This window comes from Onychostruthus taczanowskii, unplaced genomic scaffold (assembly GCF_017590055.1).
Source record: "Onychostruthus taczanowskii isolate IOZ18803 unplaced genomic scaffold, ASM1759005v1 scaffold64, whole genome shotgun sequence".
Taxonomy (NCBI): domain Eukaryota; kingdom Metazoa; phylum Chordata; class Aves; order Passeriformes; family Passeridae; genus Onychostruthus; species Onychostruthus taczanowskii.
The window spans coordinates 3,899,074-3,913,339 of record NW_024504122.1 but is presented as its reverse complement, the minus strand read 5'-3'; the positions used below and the strand labels follow the sequence as shown (position 1 = coordinate 3,913,339).

Below are 14,266 nucleotides of genomic sequence, written 5' to 3'. Positions count from 1 at the left end.
ACACACTGGCACACAGCTGCAGTCACACACACTGGCACACGTGTGCACAGAGTCACACACACTGGCACACAGCTGCACAGTCATACACACTGGCACACGTGTGCACAGCGCTCCCCCAGAGCCCTCCTGGCCCCGACCCCCCCTCGGGTCCCTACTCGTGGCGCGGGTGCCGCCGCAGCCCACGCAGGCCCCAGCAGGCGGCCAGGAGCCGGGGCTGGTGGTACAGCACCATCCCTGCCAGCGTCAGCGCCACGCCGGCGTAGCCCAGCGCACCCAGCCGCGTGCCGAACAGCAGCCACGACAGCAGCAGGTTGCCCACCACGGTGAGGCTGCCCAGGAGGTGCAGCGTGAGGGCCGAGGTGAGGGACAGGAGGCAGGAGGTGGCCAGGTTGTAGAGGACGGAGCCCAGGCAGCTGAGCAGAACACAGCCCCAGAGCGCGGCGTCGGGGCGAAGGACGCCCTGCCACGAGGGGCCCAGCTCCAGCGCCACAGCCGCCCCGAAGAGCAGCACGAAGCTGGGCAGGGACGTCAGGCCGAGCAGGGACAGCGCGTCCAGACGGTCCTCCTGCAGCAGCACGCCTGGGGGGACAGGGGGACGGTCAGTGGGACATCCCAGGGGAGCGCCTACCCGCCGCAGGGACACCCAGCACCCAGCCACATGAAAGAAATCCCAAATGTCACTGGGAAGGGGGAAATGGGGGGCAGTTCCTTCCATGGGCTGGGGGTGCCCTGGTTTGCGGGGGTCCCAGTTTAGGGGTTCCCTGGTTTTGATGTGTCTCTGTTCAGGAGTTCAGGAATCCTTCATTTCTGGGATTCCTTGGTTTAGGGGGTGTCCCACTCTGGGGATGCCCTGATTCCAAGGGTGTCTGCTTTCAAGGGTGCCTGTGTTTGGGAGGGTTGGGCAGGGCAGCTTTCCCAGCCCGTTTCAGAGCGTTTGTCCCCATGTCCCCCCGTCCAGGTCATCTGAGGACAGTGAGGACAGCGAGGACAGCAGGCACAGCAGGGCTGGCTGCCACACACAGACATACCCCTACCCTCCCCAGGGCCACTGTCCATGTCCCAGTGGTGGTAAAAAGGTGACAGGGCAGTGGCACGATGACCAGTGGTGTCCCTGAGGGGCCACATCACCCCAGTACAGCCATGGATATATTGGGGTGGGCACACTGCCCCATGCCAGAGCCCATTCCCACGGTGCCCCGAGTCACAGGCTCCAGGGGAAACGCTCCCTTCCCAGACACACCCATTCCAGCTGGCTCCTCACTGCCATTTGCCAGGGACACCACGGCCCGGGTGGCACCGTGGCCACTGGAGTCCCCGGGAAGGGGGGACTCGCAGCAAGTCCAGCAGCCCACAGGGATGGGACAGGCTGGGTGAGCCTGAGCCAAGCTAGGGCACTTCCACCTGCCATGGCCCAAGGACACCACAGGGACACTAATGGTGTCACCACTGACAAACTAAAGTCATGGCATCTCAGGGTTACAAGCGTGACACAGCCCTGAGAGGGGCAAGGGTGGCTCTGGGGTGGCACTGGCATGATACAACGGTGGCACCAAGGCCAACAGGGACAGCAGGTGGCACCAGGACTGGGGTGAAACTGGGAGCCAGTGTCACCACGGTTGGGGTGACACTGTGGCCAAGGTGGGCAGGGAGTGTCAAAACACAAAGGTGGCACTAGGGTGACACCAGTGACAGGGTGGGGTGGCATTGGGGCTGGGGTGAAACCAGGGCGCACAGAGGGTGGCAAGGCGAGCAGGGAGAACCTCCAGCACCGGGAGTGGCCCCGACGTGACAACAGCACCCCTGCACTCAGGGGCCATGCCAGGGCCAGGCAGACATGCAGGACAGGGACAGGTGGCACTTACTCTGCTGGATGGACTTGAGGGCGCGGAGCACGGTGGCGGCCAGGAGGAAGCCGCAGCCGGGTTGGGAGAAGCAGAGCCCGCCGGCGATGCTGCAGGCGGCCCCAGCACACACCGGCCCCATGGCCCAGAACTGCAGCGGGTGCGGCCGCCGGCCCCCCAGCAGCCCCAGCACCAGCGTCACCAGCGGCGTGGTGGTGGCCACGGCCTGTGCCACGTCCAGCTGCACGTAGCTCAGGCCCAGGTTGCCCAGGGCCACGCTGGTGCAGAAGGTGAGGCTGAGCAGGTAGATCCTGGCGCGGGGCCGAGGGCCCGGTGCCCGTGCCCAGCCCAGCGGGTACCCCACGGCCACGCCGGACAGCATGTGCAGCGCCGAGAGCAGCAGCGGGTAGCGGAACCCGTGCGCCGCGAAGATCCACTTGTTGAGGCCGGCCATGGTGGTGCCGGTGCCCAGCCAGGCCAGCACGCTGAGGGTCAGCGGCAGCGCCGGCCCCGGCGGCGGCCGCCCCCCGTCCGCCTGCCCCGGGTCGGGCTTCCAGGGCCGCACGGTGCCCGCGCCCGCCGCGCTCATCGCCGCTTCATCGCCCCGCCGCGACCGCGGGCACATGGGCACCGGCTCCGCTGCCTCCGGCCGCCCCTCGCCGCTCTGCCCCGTCCTCCTGAGAGCCCCGCGATGGGTGCCGGTGACAGCGGCGCTGGCGCGGTGGCGGCCGCGCTGTCCCCGCCGCCCGCGGTGGCGTTGCCCCGGCCGGGAGTGCTGGCGGAGCTCAGCGCCGGGCTGGCGGTGCCATGTGCCGGGAGGCGGCGGCGGCGGCCGGGGCCGGCGGAAAGTTTGGTGATGGCGGGAGCGGAGGGCGGAGGCTCCGCCCTGCGAGGCCAGCGCGTCACTGCCGGGCGGGCGGGGCGCGGCGGGCGCGGGCGCCGGGGACACGGCCAGCGGTGNNCGGGCACCCCGGCCCTCGGCACCCCGCGGTGGCTCCGTGGGGACAGCGGCGCCGCCTCCAAGCCCCGCCCGGCCCCCGGCGCCATCGCCGCCGACCCCGAGCCGCCGCTGCCCGGGGATTTTGGGGGCTGGATTGAACTGCCGGGGGAATCACGCGGTTTGGGCACACCTGGGAGTGCCCCTCGGGCACCGCGGTCCCCGAGCCCTGGACAGTGGGGGCTCAGTACCCCCCCAGGGGGTTACAGAGGAGGAGGATCCAGCTTGCTGAGGATGAACAGCTCTGACTCGGACTCCCCAAATTTTTGGCCGTCCCAAAAATGCTCTGGAGACCCCAAAAACGGCTGCTCCCAGCCGCCGCCTGCCCCATTCCCGAGTGGGACCAGGACTGGAGGAACTGCTGGTTTTGGTGCTTCCGTCCCACTGCACCTGTAGGACACAGAGCATCGTGTATGTCCCCTCCTCCCACCCCTGGCAGATTTGGGGTGCTGCACCACGGAAAGCAGGAGGCAGGGAGCCGGCAGGTCCTGTGCCCACAGTGGGGGTTTCATTGCCATCACCCCCCACCCTCTACCACTCGCTGAGGCGCAGGATGAGGGTCTCCCCATCCTGGGGTCTGTAGTCAGCGATACCTGTGGGGAGAGGAACAGTTTGGGGTGAGACAGCAGCCACGGGGCTGCGGGGGACCCCTGCCAGCTCCCCAGGGACCCCCACCCACCACTCACCCGTCTGCAGGGGGGTGTTGGGCGCAGTCAGTATCTGCCAGTAGTTCCGCTTCTCCTGCCGGGCCTCCAGCCCCAGCACCTGCGTCAGGAAGGGTCCCTGGGGGGTGTCCTGGGCGTGGAACCTGGGGGGTGGGAGAGCGGGGTCAGGGGGGTAGTGTGCTGCATCGGCACTGCGGGGGGGGTACAGAGCTGCTCCAAGGGAGCTGTGCACTGGGAGCTGGTGTGAGCCCGGCACAGGGCACAGGTGCAGGGCACGTGGCCACCAGAGCGTGACCCCCACACACCTGAAGTGACGGGGCTCCAGCGCCGCAGCCGCCTGGAGCACGTCCAGGAGGGAGGCGCCGGCGGGCACGGGCACCAGGCGGTCGTAGAGCCGGAGCTCGTAGCACCAGGGCACGGGACACTCCACCACCAGCTGCACCGTCTTGTTCCCCGGCACCTCAGCCAGGGGTTCCATGTCCAGGGGGGTCAGCGTGTCTGCGAGAAGCCACCACGGTACCGGTGACACCCAGCCACCCCTGTGGTGACACCAGCGCTGATCCCAATCCCGTTATCCCAGCTGCTACCTGGCTCCTCCCTGCAGGGCATGGAGGCGATGTCCAGGTAGGAGTGGCCGTGCAGCACCGGCAGCACCTGGGCCATGGTGGCGGCGGTGCCGAAGGCTTCCAGGTTCTCCAGCAGTGCAGCCATGGCCTGGCCGAACGCTGGCTCCGTCTGGCACTCACCCGTGGCCAGGAATACCTGGGACAGGGAGGGGTGGACGTGGTGGGAAGAGGGAGGAGGGTTGGGTACCTGGGCACTGCACTGCTGAGCATCACCTGCCCCAGGGCAGCTGCCTCTGCCTGGGCACAAACATCTGTACCCCACGTCTGCACCTGCACCCACATCTGCACCCCACATCTGCACCAAATTCTGCACCCACACCCACATCTGCAGACCCACTTCCCCCCGTGCCCATTCCCAGTGCCAGCCCAGATGTCCCCTCAGGTGACACCCACCTGCAGGGCCCACGGGGTGCTGTAGATGTTGCCGATGATGCCGTCGGGGCCCTGGGCCTTGGCCATGTTCCTGCTGGCCTCCTGTGCAGCCACCCGGAGCTTGGCCGCCAGCCCGGTCCCCACCAACCTCCTCTGCTCCAGGCAGGTGAAGGCCAGTGCCACCACAGCCTCGGTGTCTGCAGGGACACCCCAGAGTCACCCCAGAGTCACACACTCGCCGGGATGCCACCGCCTGTGCCCATGGGCCCTTACCCACGGTGTTTCCACCATGCCCGAGCCTTCCGTGGTGCTGGGCCGTGAGGAGCCGCCGGACCACCTCCTCCCGCACCCGCTTGCGGTGCACACACAGCGCCAGCACGCCCAGCCCGTACTGGTAGTAACTGGTGACGGGGTGGCCTTGCCGCCGGGAGCCTGGGGACAACGTGTGGTGTCACCAGGGTGAGCCGGTGCCTCACAGCTAGACATGTGGGTGCCAGGTGGGCACTCACCCCACAGGGACACTCTCACCTGTCCAGTCCTCCTCCAGGTAGTACTTGAGCCATGTCACCAGCGAGCGATGGGGACTGAGCGGGGGGCAGGTGGCCTGCAGCCCCAGCAGGTACAGTGCCAGCCGCCCCGTGTGCGGGGGCTCCTCCCTGCTCCTGCAAGGCACCGGTTACCTCCCAGGACACTGCCTGAGGTGTCACCTGCCCCGAGGGGACCCCGGGACACCCACACGTACGTGCTGCGCTCAGCGTCCCACCGGGAGTGGCCCTGCAGGCTCCTGCGGGGACAGGACATCAGCATGGGGGACAGGGGCGGCCCCAAAGGCCCGCGGGGGACCCCCGGGCACCCACCTGCCGTAGTGCCGGAAGGTGTCCTGCAGCCGCTCCAGGTAGCGCCGCTCCAGCCGCGGGTCGTGCTCGCGGGCCAGGCGCAGGGCCAGGTACACGGCGGGGTCGGGGTCCCGCGCGGGGTCCCCCGCCAGCCCCAGCAGCCGCGCACCCAGCGCCCGCACGGCGCCCGCCGAGCCCTCCGGGGGCTCTGCCCGGCCCGGGAGAGGCAGCGCAGGTGAGGGGGCCCGAGAGGGCCGGGATCCCCCCAGGCACGGCCCTGCCGCTCCACAGCCCCCCCAAGGCTGTGCGGGGCCGCGGTGGGGAGGGACCCCCGGCACCCACCCATCCACGCGCCCCACACCCTCCGCGTCCCCCCACCTCCCATAACCTCCAGAATTCCCACCAAAAAAAAAAAAAAAAGAAAGAGGAAGAAACAAGGAGATGTGACGTGGATCAGGAGCACAGAGGACCCGAGGGGGTGGCGGGGGTCTGGGGTGACACCTCCGTCCCCAGGGACCCGTGTTGGGGGTGGGCACGGGCTGGCTCCGGGCAAGGGAAGGGGCGGCAGGGACTGGGTTGGGGGGAGCTGAGCCCCGGAGAATTTGTCACCAAGGGGCTGGAGATGGGGCTCATCCTTCCCGGCCCCGCTCCTCGGGGACCCCCGAGCTCAGGGCGAGCTCCCGGCCCGGGGGTCCCGGGCAGCTTCGGGGGCCGGGGCCGCACTCACCGCAGCAGCGGGCGGGCAGGACCGCGGGCAGCAGCAGCAGCAGGACGAGCGGCAGCCCCATGCCGGAGCGGGACAGGGGGACACGGGGATGGCACAGCCCCGCCGGACAGCCGGGAGCGACGGGACGAGCCGGGAGCGGGGACAGCGCGGGAACGTGTGGCGAGAGGCCGCTTCCGCACGCCGGGGCCGAGTCAGCACAAACGGGGCAGAAGTTGGGCTGAGGCGTAGCCGGGGGCAGCGGGGGCAGCCCCGGGACAGCCTGGGACACCGTGCCCGGGACAGCCTGGGACACCGTGCCCGGGACAGCCTGCCCGGGACATCCCGGGACACCGTGCTCGGGACAGCCCGACCCGAGGTGCCGCTGCTCGGGGCAACGCCGGAGGCCACAGCCCGAAAATAGACAGGGCTGAAACCCGGCCAAACCCGCCCCCTGGAAAGGAGAATCGCCATGCTCGCCTCCAAGTACGATTTGATTGAGAAAACGGACATTGATCAGCCGCACCCGGGAGCCGCGGGACAGGCGGGGAGGGGGCACGAGCCCCACAAAAAATCCCTAAAACCAGGGGTGTGGGGGTCCTGAGCCCCAGGAGGTGGAACTCCCCCTTGCCGGGGGTGGGTGCGGTCCTGAGCCACAGAAGCGAACGCCCCGAGCCCAGGAGGGGATCCCGGGGCTCCGCTGGGCTCAGGTCCCGTCAGCCCGGGGACACCCGAGCACGGGGGACGGGCCTGGGGAGCCCCTGCTACCGAGACCCCCCGGGCCAGGGTGTTCCCAAACACCCGCCCCGCTGTGGGCCCCCAGGCCGGTGCCTGCGGTCGGTGCTGCGGCGTCAGGGACCACAGGAGGGCAGCGGGTCCCGCATGCCCGGGCAGGGACCCGCGGCCACCATCCCGATGTGCGACCGACCCCAGGGCGGGCCCGCCGGTCCTGCCTCGCTATATCCCGGCGTGCTCCGCGCCATCCCTGCCTCGCTATATCCCGGCGTGCTCCACGCCATTCCTGCCTCGCTATATCCCGACGTGCTCCATGACACCACTGCCTCATTGTGTCCCGGCACGCCCTGCGCAGCCCCGCCCCGGTACATCCCGGCATACCCCGCGCTGCCAGGCCACGGTATATCCCGACGTGCTTTGCGCCGTCCCTACCTCGCTATATCCCGGCATACCCCACGAGGCACCGCAATATCCCAGTGCGCTCTGCGCCTCAGGACCCCTCCTGCTAGAGCTCTGGGCTGCCCGTGGCGCGCCTGACTAAGCCCCCGGCGCCGTCTGCTCCGGCCCGCTCGGTGCCCGCGCCGCTCTCGGTGCCCGCGCCGCTCTCGGTGCCCGCGCCGCTCTCGGTGCCCGCGGGGCCGCTCCGGTGTGCGCAGGCCCGGCCGCGGGGCAGGCGGGGCGCGGGCAGCGCGGGGTCCTGCGTTGCGCGGGCGCACGTGGCGGCGCGCGGCCATGGGCGGGCTGGAGAAGAAGAAGGTACCGGGCCCGTGCCCGCCCCTCCTTTGGCCGCGGGCACGCCGCCCGCTGCCTCCCCGTGCCCTTCCTCCCTCTCCCCTCCCTGCCCTCCCCGTGCCCCCCGGTGTCGGTCCGTGGCTGCCCCTGCAGCCCTCCCTGGCAGCGGTGCTCGCTCCCTCTCCCGGTGCCCGGTTCCGCCCCCGCGCTGGCCGTGCCCGGTGCCCCCTTCCAGCCCCCCATCCCCCGGTTCCCGTCTCTGCTCCCCCTCCGCTCCCGGTGGTCCCGGGCCGGTTGCGGGGTCCCCTCCGCACCCCCGGGCTCCCGCCAACGCCCCCGTCTCTCCCCAGTACGAGCGCGGAGCCGCCACCAACTACATCACCCGGAACCGGGCGCGGAAGAAGCTGCAGCTCAGCCTGCCCGACTTCAGGTGCGGCCGCGCCCCCCGGGACTCCGAACCCCGTACCTGCAAACCCTCCGGTCCCCTGGAGCTCCCCCGGGACCCCCCCGGGCACCGACGGGCGGTGGAGCCCGCGGTGGGTGCGGGGGTGGCCCCGGGACCCCCCAAATCCTTCCTCCGGGATCTCCGGTGCCCCGAACTCCCCCGGGACAGCCTCAGCACCCCCCGCTCGGCATCCCCCCCACAGCCCTCCTGCGGAGCCAGAGCCCCGGGGCTGTGCCCGTCCGGACCCCAGCGACCGCCCCTCAGCCCCGGGGGGAGCAGGGGCTGAGCAGACCCCGAGCTCTGTGCTGGCTGTGGGGCTGGGACACCCTGAGCCGAGGGTCGGCCCTTTCCCTCGGGGTCTGTCCTGGCCTCTGGGCTGCCAAATTCGCGGTTCCCCCTCCAAGGGAGGGGCCTGGGCTGTCCCAGGGGACACAGCTGTGCTGGCTGTGGGGCTGGGACACCCTGAGCCGAGGGTCGGCCCTTTCCCTCGGGGTCTGTCCTGGCCTCTGGGCTGTCCCAGGGGACACGGGAGCCGTGGCCCCGCCGTCCCAGCGCTGTCCCTGTCCCCAGGCGCCTCTGCATCCTCAAGGGGATTTACCCCCACGAGCCCAAGCACAAGAAGAAGGTGAACAAGGGCTCTACCGCCCCCAGGACCTTCTACCTGCTCAAGGACATCAAATTCCTGCTCCATGAGCCAATTGTCAACAAATTCCGGGAGTACAAGGTGATTGTCCCCCCCGAGGGGTCCCCCTGGGGCCTGTCCTGGGCCACAGAGCCCCCATGGCCCCCTGTCCCCCCAGGTGTTCGTCAGGAAGCTGCGGAAGGCCTACGGGAAGAGCGAGTGGGGCACTGTAGAGAGGCTGAAGGACAACAAACCCACCTACAAACTCGACCACATCGTCAAGGAGAGGTGAGGCAGCCCTGGCTGAGCCACCTGCAGCATCCAGCCCTGGGGCCCTGCACAGGAGGGACCTGGAGCTGCTGGAGAGCCCAGAGGAGGCCATGGAGATGCTCCAAGGGCTGGAGCCCCTCTGCTCTGGAGCCAGGCTGGGAGAGCTGGGGGTGCTCAGCTGGAGAGGAGAAGGCTCCAGGGAGAGCTCAGAGCCCCTTGCAGGGCCTGAAGGGGCTCCAGGAGAGCTGGAGATGAGAGAGCAGGGAATGCCCAGCCATCCTGGGTGGCTCCAGGAGGACACAGGGAACTCCCCTGGCTCTCCCTGTGGGGTGTTTTCCTCAGAGGGCTCATGAAGGGTTAATGCTGCCAAGGCTCTGTGAGTTTGGTGATCATAAGCAAGGAGGGGACACAGGAGGGAGGAAACCCCATACCCATTCCTAAATGAGGATATTCCGTCGCTCTCTGTGTGGCCCTGCTGGGATGTGCAGGTGGATGCTCCACAGTTCCCATTGCTTTCTCACCCGGGGTCTCCCCCAGCCCCAGCAGCTTCTGCAGGACTCTGGGGCTGGCTGTGACCCCCCTCGTCCCCCACCTGGGCACAGGTACCCCACGTTTGTGGACGCCCTGCGGGACCTGGACGATGCCCTGTCCATGTGCTTCCTGTTCTCCACCTTCCCCCGCACGGGCAAGTGCCACGTGCAGACCATCCAGCTGTGCCGGCGCCTGGCCGTGGAGTTCCAGAACTACGTCATTGCCTCCCGCTCCCTGCGCAAGGTGGGACCTGCTGGGGGGCAGGGGGCTCACCCTGCCTGGGCTCTGGGCTGTCGGCTCACGGATCCCACTGGGATCTGAGGAACCCCCTGCCAGGGGAAGGGTGACAGTGACAGGGACACAGCGGCCTTCACTCCGCTGAGCCTTGCTCTGTCCTGCCAGGTGTTCCTCTCCATCAAGGGCATCTACTACCAGGCAGAGGTGCTGGGGCAGCCCATCACCTGGATCACCCCCTACGCCTTCGCGCACGACGTGAGTACCTGGGGAGAGCCCGGGGGATCGCCCCAGGATCCTTGGGGATCACCAAGGGGTGAGGGACCATCCCGTGGCACGTGGGACACGGACCACAGGGCCTGGCTGCAGGGGCACATGGGGACACGGCCGCATGTCACCTGGGGGTGCCCCGGGGCGGCCGGTACCAGTCTCCCCAGTTCCTCGTGTCCCCAATCATTAACGTGTTCCTTTATCAGCCATTAAAGATTAACCTGTGGGAGCGAGGCTGGTGGAGCAGAGGGAAGGGATGAGTCAGATCCTGCAGCCTCCCCAAAGGGACTCTGCTGTGTCCCCCAGGCAGCAGGGCACAGGGACGTCCCCTCTGTGCTGGGACAGCTTCCCCTGAGCCTTGGCAGGAGCTCACAGGCACAGCAGGGCCCTCTGCATTCCCTCCCGGGATTTCCAGGGCTGAGCACTGTTGGGTTCAGGTTTTGTGGTTTTATGGTTCTGAATCATAGAACCCTGGAATGTTTTCAGTTGGAAAGGACCTTAAAGCCCATCCCATTCCACCCCTGGGCAAGAACACTTTCCACTGTACCAGGTGGCTCCAAGCCCCATCCAACCTGGCCTTGAAGACTTCAGGGATGGGGCAGCCACAGCTTCTCTGGGCATCCTGTGCCAGGGCCTGCCCACCTTGACAGGGGACAATTTCTTCCCTACATTCCATCCATCCCTGCCCTCTGGCAGTGGGAAGCCATTCCCCCTTGTCCTGCTCTTATCCAGTTCTGCCATACCCTGCACTCTTCACCTTGAAGAGTTGTAGTCCCTGGACCAAACCCCAAGATCCCCATCCATGATGGGATGAAGTGTTCCATGTATCCAGGCACGGAGGGGTGGCAGCAGGACTCTGGGGGAATCCTGCAGAGTTCTCCCTGCTCAGGGTCTGGTGGTGGCTGTGACATCTTTGCGACTGGGGCATGTTCACATTGGTTTTCAAGAAAAGGTTCTTCCCCCAGAGGGTGCTGGCACTGCCCAGGCTCCCCAGGGAATGGGCACGGCCCCGAGGCTGCCAGAGCTCCAGGAGCCTTTGGACAGCGCTGCCAGGGATGGACAGGGGGGGGTTGTTGGGGGTCTGGGCAGGGACAGGGCTGGGCTGGATGATCCTGGGGGTCCCTTCCAGCTCGGGGGATATTGTGTGATCCTTTTCCCTGTGGGTGGAATGGGCCCTGTGGAGGGGAGTCCTTTATCCCTGTGTCCCATCCCGTGTGCTGGCAGCACCCCACAGACGTGGATTACCGGGTCATGGCCACCTTCACCGAGTTCTACACCACCCTGCTGGGCTTCGTCAACTTCCGCCTCTACCAGTCCCTGAACCTGCTGTACCCCCCCAAGGTGAGGCCACCCCCGGGGTCACTGTGTCCCACCCTGTGGTGGTGGCAACCAGATTGGTGGGATGGAGGGTGGAAATGAGAGATTTTTGGGATATCTGTTTTTGGGAGCTGCTTCTTCACCCCTTTTCCTCCCTAGATCGAGAGCCAGGCTGAGGATGAGCTGAAGCCTGCAGAGGGCAAGGAGTACGCCATGGATTCAGAGAGTTACCTGGAGGTGAGGGACGCTGCTGGCACTGTGACCCATGGGGACATGGTGGCCTTCGTGTCCTGCCCACAGCCCTCTTGGTATGGCACCAAAGGACAGAGCCAGGGTGGAGGGGGCTGATCCCAAACTCCCTGTTCCTGTAGAGTAGAGCTGGGCTCGGCCTCGGGCACCACCAGCCTCCCCCTGCATGGCCAGGGTCCCCCCAGTGTCCCATGTTGGGGATAGTGCCTGGAGGAGGCTGAATTCTGTCCAGGCCCTGTCTCTTCCAGCCTCTTGCTCTGATAAATCCCCTTCCCCCGTGGGGCTGCCCCTTTTCCCACCCCCTGGATGTGACTCCGTGTCCTCTCCCTGCAGAGGCTGTCGGCTCTGAGCGCCAGCCTGGCCCGGGCTGTGGCTCCAACCCATGAGGACGAGGTGGAGATGGATGAATTCCCAGTGGAGGGGGTAAGACCCTGGTGGGGGGCTGATCCCTGGCCTTGGGGGATCCTGTCCTGTGCCCAGGCTGGCAGCTTGGGGACAACTCCTGAGACCCCTCCTTGGCAAGGGCTGTGTGTGGGGAGGAGGCTGAGGGCTTTGCTCTGAGCAGGAGACAGCAGAGCTGATGGATGCCAAGAAGAAGGAGCAGGAGGCTCTGGAGAAGCACAAGAAGCTCTTTGAGGGGCTGCGCTTCTTCCTCAACAGGGAGGTGCCCCGGGAGCCGCTGGCCTTCGTCATCCGGTGCGTGGTGGGCAGGAGACCCTCGGCAACCCCGGCCTCCCCCTCTGCAGGACTTGTGGGGCCAACCCACCCGATGTCCTTTGGGTGGGGTGACCCTGAGGGTCCCACCTGCCTGTCTGACTCCCTGGTGGCGTTGCCCGCAGGTGCTTTGGTGGCCAGGTGTCCTGGGACAAGTCCCTGTGCATCGGTGCCACCTACGACGCCACCGACCCGTCCATCACCCACCACATCATCGACCGGCCCCGCCTGGACAAGCAGGTGGTTGGCAGGTGGGTGCAGCAGGGGGCCCTCCCCAGAGCAGCCATCCCTGAGCTGTCCCTGAGCTGTCCCACGGGCTCCAGAGCCTGAGGTGGGTCTCCTCTGCCCCGCCCAGGTACTACCTGCAGCCCCAGTGGGTTTTTGACTCGGTCAACGCCAAGCTGTGCCTGCCTGTGGCCGATTATTTCCCCGGGGTCCTGCTGCCCCCGCACCTCTCGCCCTTCGTGACGGAGAAGGAGGGTGACTACGTCCCTCCCGAGAAGCTGAAGCTGCTGGCCCTGCAGAGGGGAGAGAATCCAGGTGCTGGGAGCCCTCAGAGGAGCTTGGGAGCTGGGCTGTGCCTGCTCCAGAGCATCCCAAGGGTAACGGTGGTGTCTCTTTGTAGAGCAAGAGAGTGAAGAGGAGGAGGAGGAGGAAGAGGAGGAAGAGGAAGGTGACAATGACAAAGAAGAGGAGGAAGAAGAAGATGAGTCTGAGAAGGAAGAGGAGATGAAATTACAGAAGATGGAAGAGCAGAAGATGGAAGAGCAGAAGACTCAGAGCACACAGAGCAACAAGGTGGGAGCCCAAGGAGGCAGCTCCGGTGCCCCTGTCCCTGCTGAGGGGTGTCCCTATCCTGAGACCACTGGGATACTCACACAGTCATGGAATGGTTTGGGTTGGGAGGGGCCTTAAAGCTCATCTTGTTCCAGCCTCTGCCTTGGGCAGGGACACCTCCTGCTGTCCCAGGTTGCTCCAAGCCCTGTCCAGCCCAGCCTGGAGCACTTCAGGGGTGCTCCTGGCCCCACATCATGAGCTGCAGCTCCCAGCCCTGTCAGGGCCTGGCTGTGAGGGCTGTGGCTCTCCCTGGCCCGCAGTGAAAGGGCTGGAAATGCCTGTCCCTTGGAAGGAGGGTGGGTTCCCGGCATCCTGAGCTCCCTGGCTCCCCACAGGTGCTTCCTGTGAAGGTGACGCCAGGCAAGGTGCGGGTGGAGGACAAGCAGCGCCTGGAGCAGGAGCAGCAGAGCGAGGAGAAGCGCTTGGCCATCATGATGATGAAGAAGAGGGAGAAGTACCTCTACAAGAAGATCATGTTCGGGAAGAAGCGCAAAATCCGCGAGGTACGGAGGCTGGGCCCCTCACCTGCATCCCGGGGCGGGCTCTTCCCAAACCCACTCGTTCCTTCTGCTCCTCCCTGTCCCTGGGGAAGCTGTTGAGGTCCCTGCCAGTGTCCCCAGGCTGCCCCAGGCGGGCAGAGCTCCCTGTGTCCCCTCGGGGCTCTCCGTACCCCAGCCCCGATCCCGGTGCCGTGGGGTCCGTCCTCCACATGCAGCTGGAGCTTGGGTGGGGCCGAGGGCTTGCAGCCCCTGTCCTGCTCTGGCTGAGGGTCTCGGGGGTCTCTCCCCAGGCCAACAAACTGGCTGAGAAGAGGAAAGCCCACGATGCAGCCCTCAAGGAGCAGAAGAAGAAGAACAAGAAGGCACGGCAAGCGTGATGGGGCCGGGGGCTCCTGGATGGTTTTCCACTGTTGCTTTTGGGTGGAAAACCCTTGGCTTTGCTCCTGGGGTAGAAATGCTGTGTTTGAAATGTTTCCCATCTGTAAATACACCTGCTGCTCTGCCTTTCCCCACTGCCCTCTGCGGAGTCGGTGTTACAAGGACTGTCCTCTCCATGCTGGTGCCACCTCTGCGTGAGGAAGAGGAGGCCAAGGAGAGCTCTGGGATCGTTCCGTGTGAATTTGCACAGCCCTGGCTGCTGGAGCCTGGCTCCCAGGAGCTCCCCGGGACAGAGGAGTGTGGGAGCCCGGAGCTGCTTCCCAGTATCCACACAGAAAACCATATTCCTCTGTATTTTTATTTTTAATTAAAGAAGGTGACGCTTTCCTGGT

The 14,266-nt window shown here is 66.8% G+C and overlaps 3 protein-coding genes across 5 annotated transcripts; 1 reads left to right on the top strand and 2 right to left on the bottom strand.

Annotated features, from left to right (window-relative positions):
* Nucleotides 1–15: 15 nt before the first annotated feature.
* Nucleotides 16–2,795, bottom strand: SLC35E4 (solute carrier family 35 member E4). The gene is made up of 2 exons (XM_041420329.1): nucleotides 1,863–2,795; nucleotides 16–579 (listed from the first exon to the last, which is right to left on the bottom strand). The coding sequence occupies exons 1-2, from the start codon at nucleotides 2,464–2,466 to the stop codon at nucleotides 152–154; spliced, it is 1,032 nt and encodes a 343-aa protein (XP_041276263.1). The 5' UTR covers nucleotides 2,467–2,795; the 3' UTR covers nucleotides 16–151.
* A 529-nt stretch (nucleotides 2,796–3,324) lies between these two features.
* On the bottom strand, nucleotides 3,325–6,602 carry TCN2 (transcobalamin 2). Of its 3 annotated transcripts, XM_041420328.1 has the most exons (11): nucleotides 6,399–6,602; nucleotides 6,065–6,350; nucleotides 5,359–5,545; nucleotides 5,238–5,285; nucleotides 5,030–5,163; nucleotides 4,775–4,933; nucleotides 4,523–4,698; nucleotides 4,091–4,265; nucleotides 3,809–4,001; nucleotides 3,525–3,646; nucleotides 3,325–3,431 (listed from the first exon to the last, which is right to left on the bottom strand). In XM_041420328.1, exons 2-11 carry the CDS (start codon nucleotides 6,123–6,125, stop codon nucleotides 3,370–3,372), a joined length of 1,317 nt encoding a protein of 438 aa, XP_041276262.1. In that variant the 5' UTR covers nucleotides 6,126–6,350; nucleotides 6,399–6,602; the 3' UTR covers nucleotides 3,325–3,369. The 3 variants fall into 3 exon arrangements, with proteins under 3 accessions (XP_041276262.1, XP_041276260.1, XP_041276261.1); XM_041420326.1 differs by having other exon boundaries at nucleotides 5,244–5,285; nucleotides 6,065–6,428; XM_041420327.1 differs by lacking the exon at nucleotides 5,238–5,285 and having other exon boundaries at nucleotides 6,065–6,435.
* Nucleotides 6,603–7,452: 850 nt separating this feature from the next.
* Nucleotides 7,453–14,261, top strand: PES1 (pescadillo ribosomal biogenesis factor 1). The gene is made up of 15 exons (XM_041420325.1): nucleotides 7,453–7,531; nucleotides 7,858–7,937; nucleotides 8,523–8,676; nucleotides 8,753–8,862; nucleotides 9,447–9,618; nucleotides 9,778–9,867; nucleotides 11,104–11,220; nucleotides 11,356–11,433; nucleotides 11,779–11,868; nucleotides 12,011–12,141; nucleotides 12,285–12,410; nucleotides 12,515–12,699; nucleotides 12,785–12,957; nucleotides 13,332–13,499; nucleotides 13,787–14,261. Exons 1-15 carry the CDS (start codon nucleotides 7,508–7,510, stop codon nucleotides 13,871–13,873), a joined length of 1,785 nt encoding a protein of 594 aa, XP_041276259.1. The 5' UTR covers nucleotides 7,453–7,507; the 3' UTR covers nucleotides 13,874–14,261.
* Nucleotides 14,262–14,266: the final 5 nt, after the last annotated feature.

Bases quoted from the DNA above. Each gene is read 5' to 3' on its own strand.
- TCN2 (XM_041420328.1), bottom strand. From the start codon at position 6,125: ATGGGGCTGCCGCTCGTCCTGCTGCTGCTGCTGCCCGCGGTCCTGCCC. The intron at 5,546-6,064 runs GTGAGTGCGGCC...CGGGCCGGGCAG, and splicing joins CCTGCCCGCCCGCTGCTGCG to AGCCCCCGGAGGGCTCGGCG. The intron at 5,164-5,237 runs GTGGGTGTCCCG...GGTGCCTTGCAG, and splicing joins GCTGAGCGCAGCACGTACGT to GAGCAGGGAGGAGCCCCCGC.
- SLC35E4 (XM_041420329.1), bottom strand. From the start codon at position 2,466: ATGTGCCCGCGGTCGCGGCGGGGCGATGAAGCGGCGATGAGCGCGGCG. The intron at 580-1,862 runs GTAAGTGCCACC...CTGTCCCCCCAG, and splicing joins CCTCAAGTCCATCCAGCAGA to GCGTGCTGCTGCAGGAGGAC.
- PES1 (XM_041420325.1), top strand. From the start codon at position 7,508: ATGGGCGGGCTGGAGAAGAAGAAG. The intron at 7,938-8,522 runs GTGCGGCCGCGC...CCCTGTCCCCAG, and splicing joins CTCAGCCTGCCCGACTTCAG to GCGCCTCTGCATCCTCAAGG. The intron at 11,434-11,778 runs GTGAGGGACGCT...CTCTCCCTGCAG, and splicing joins ATTCAGAGAGTTACCTGGAG to AGGCTGTCGGCTCTGAGCGC.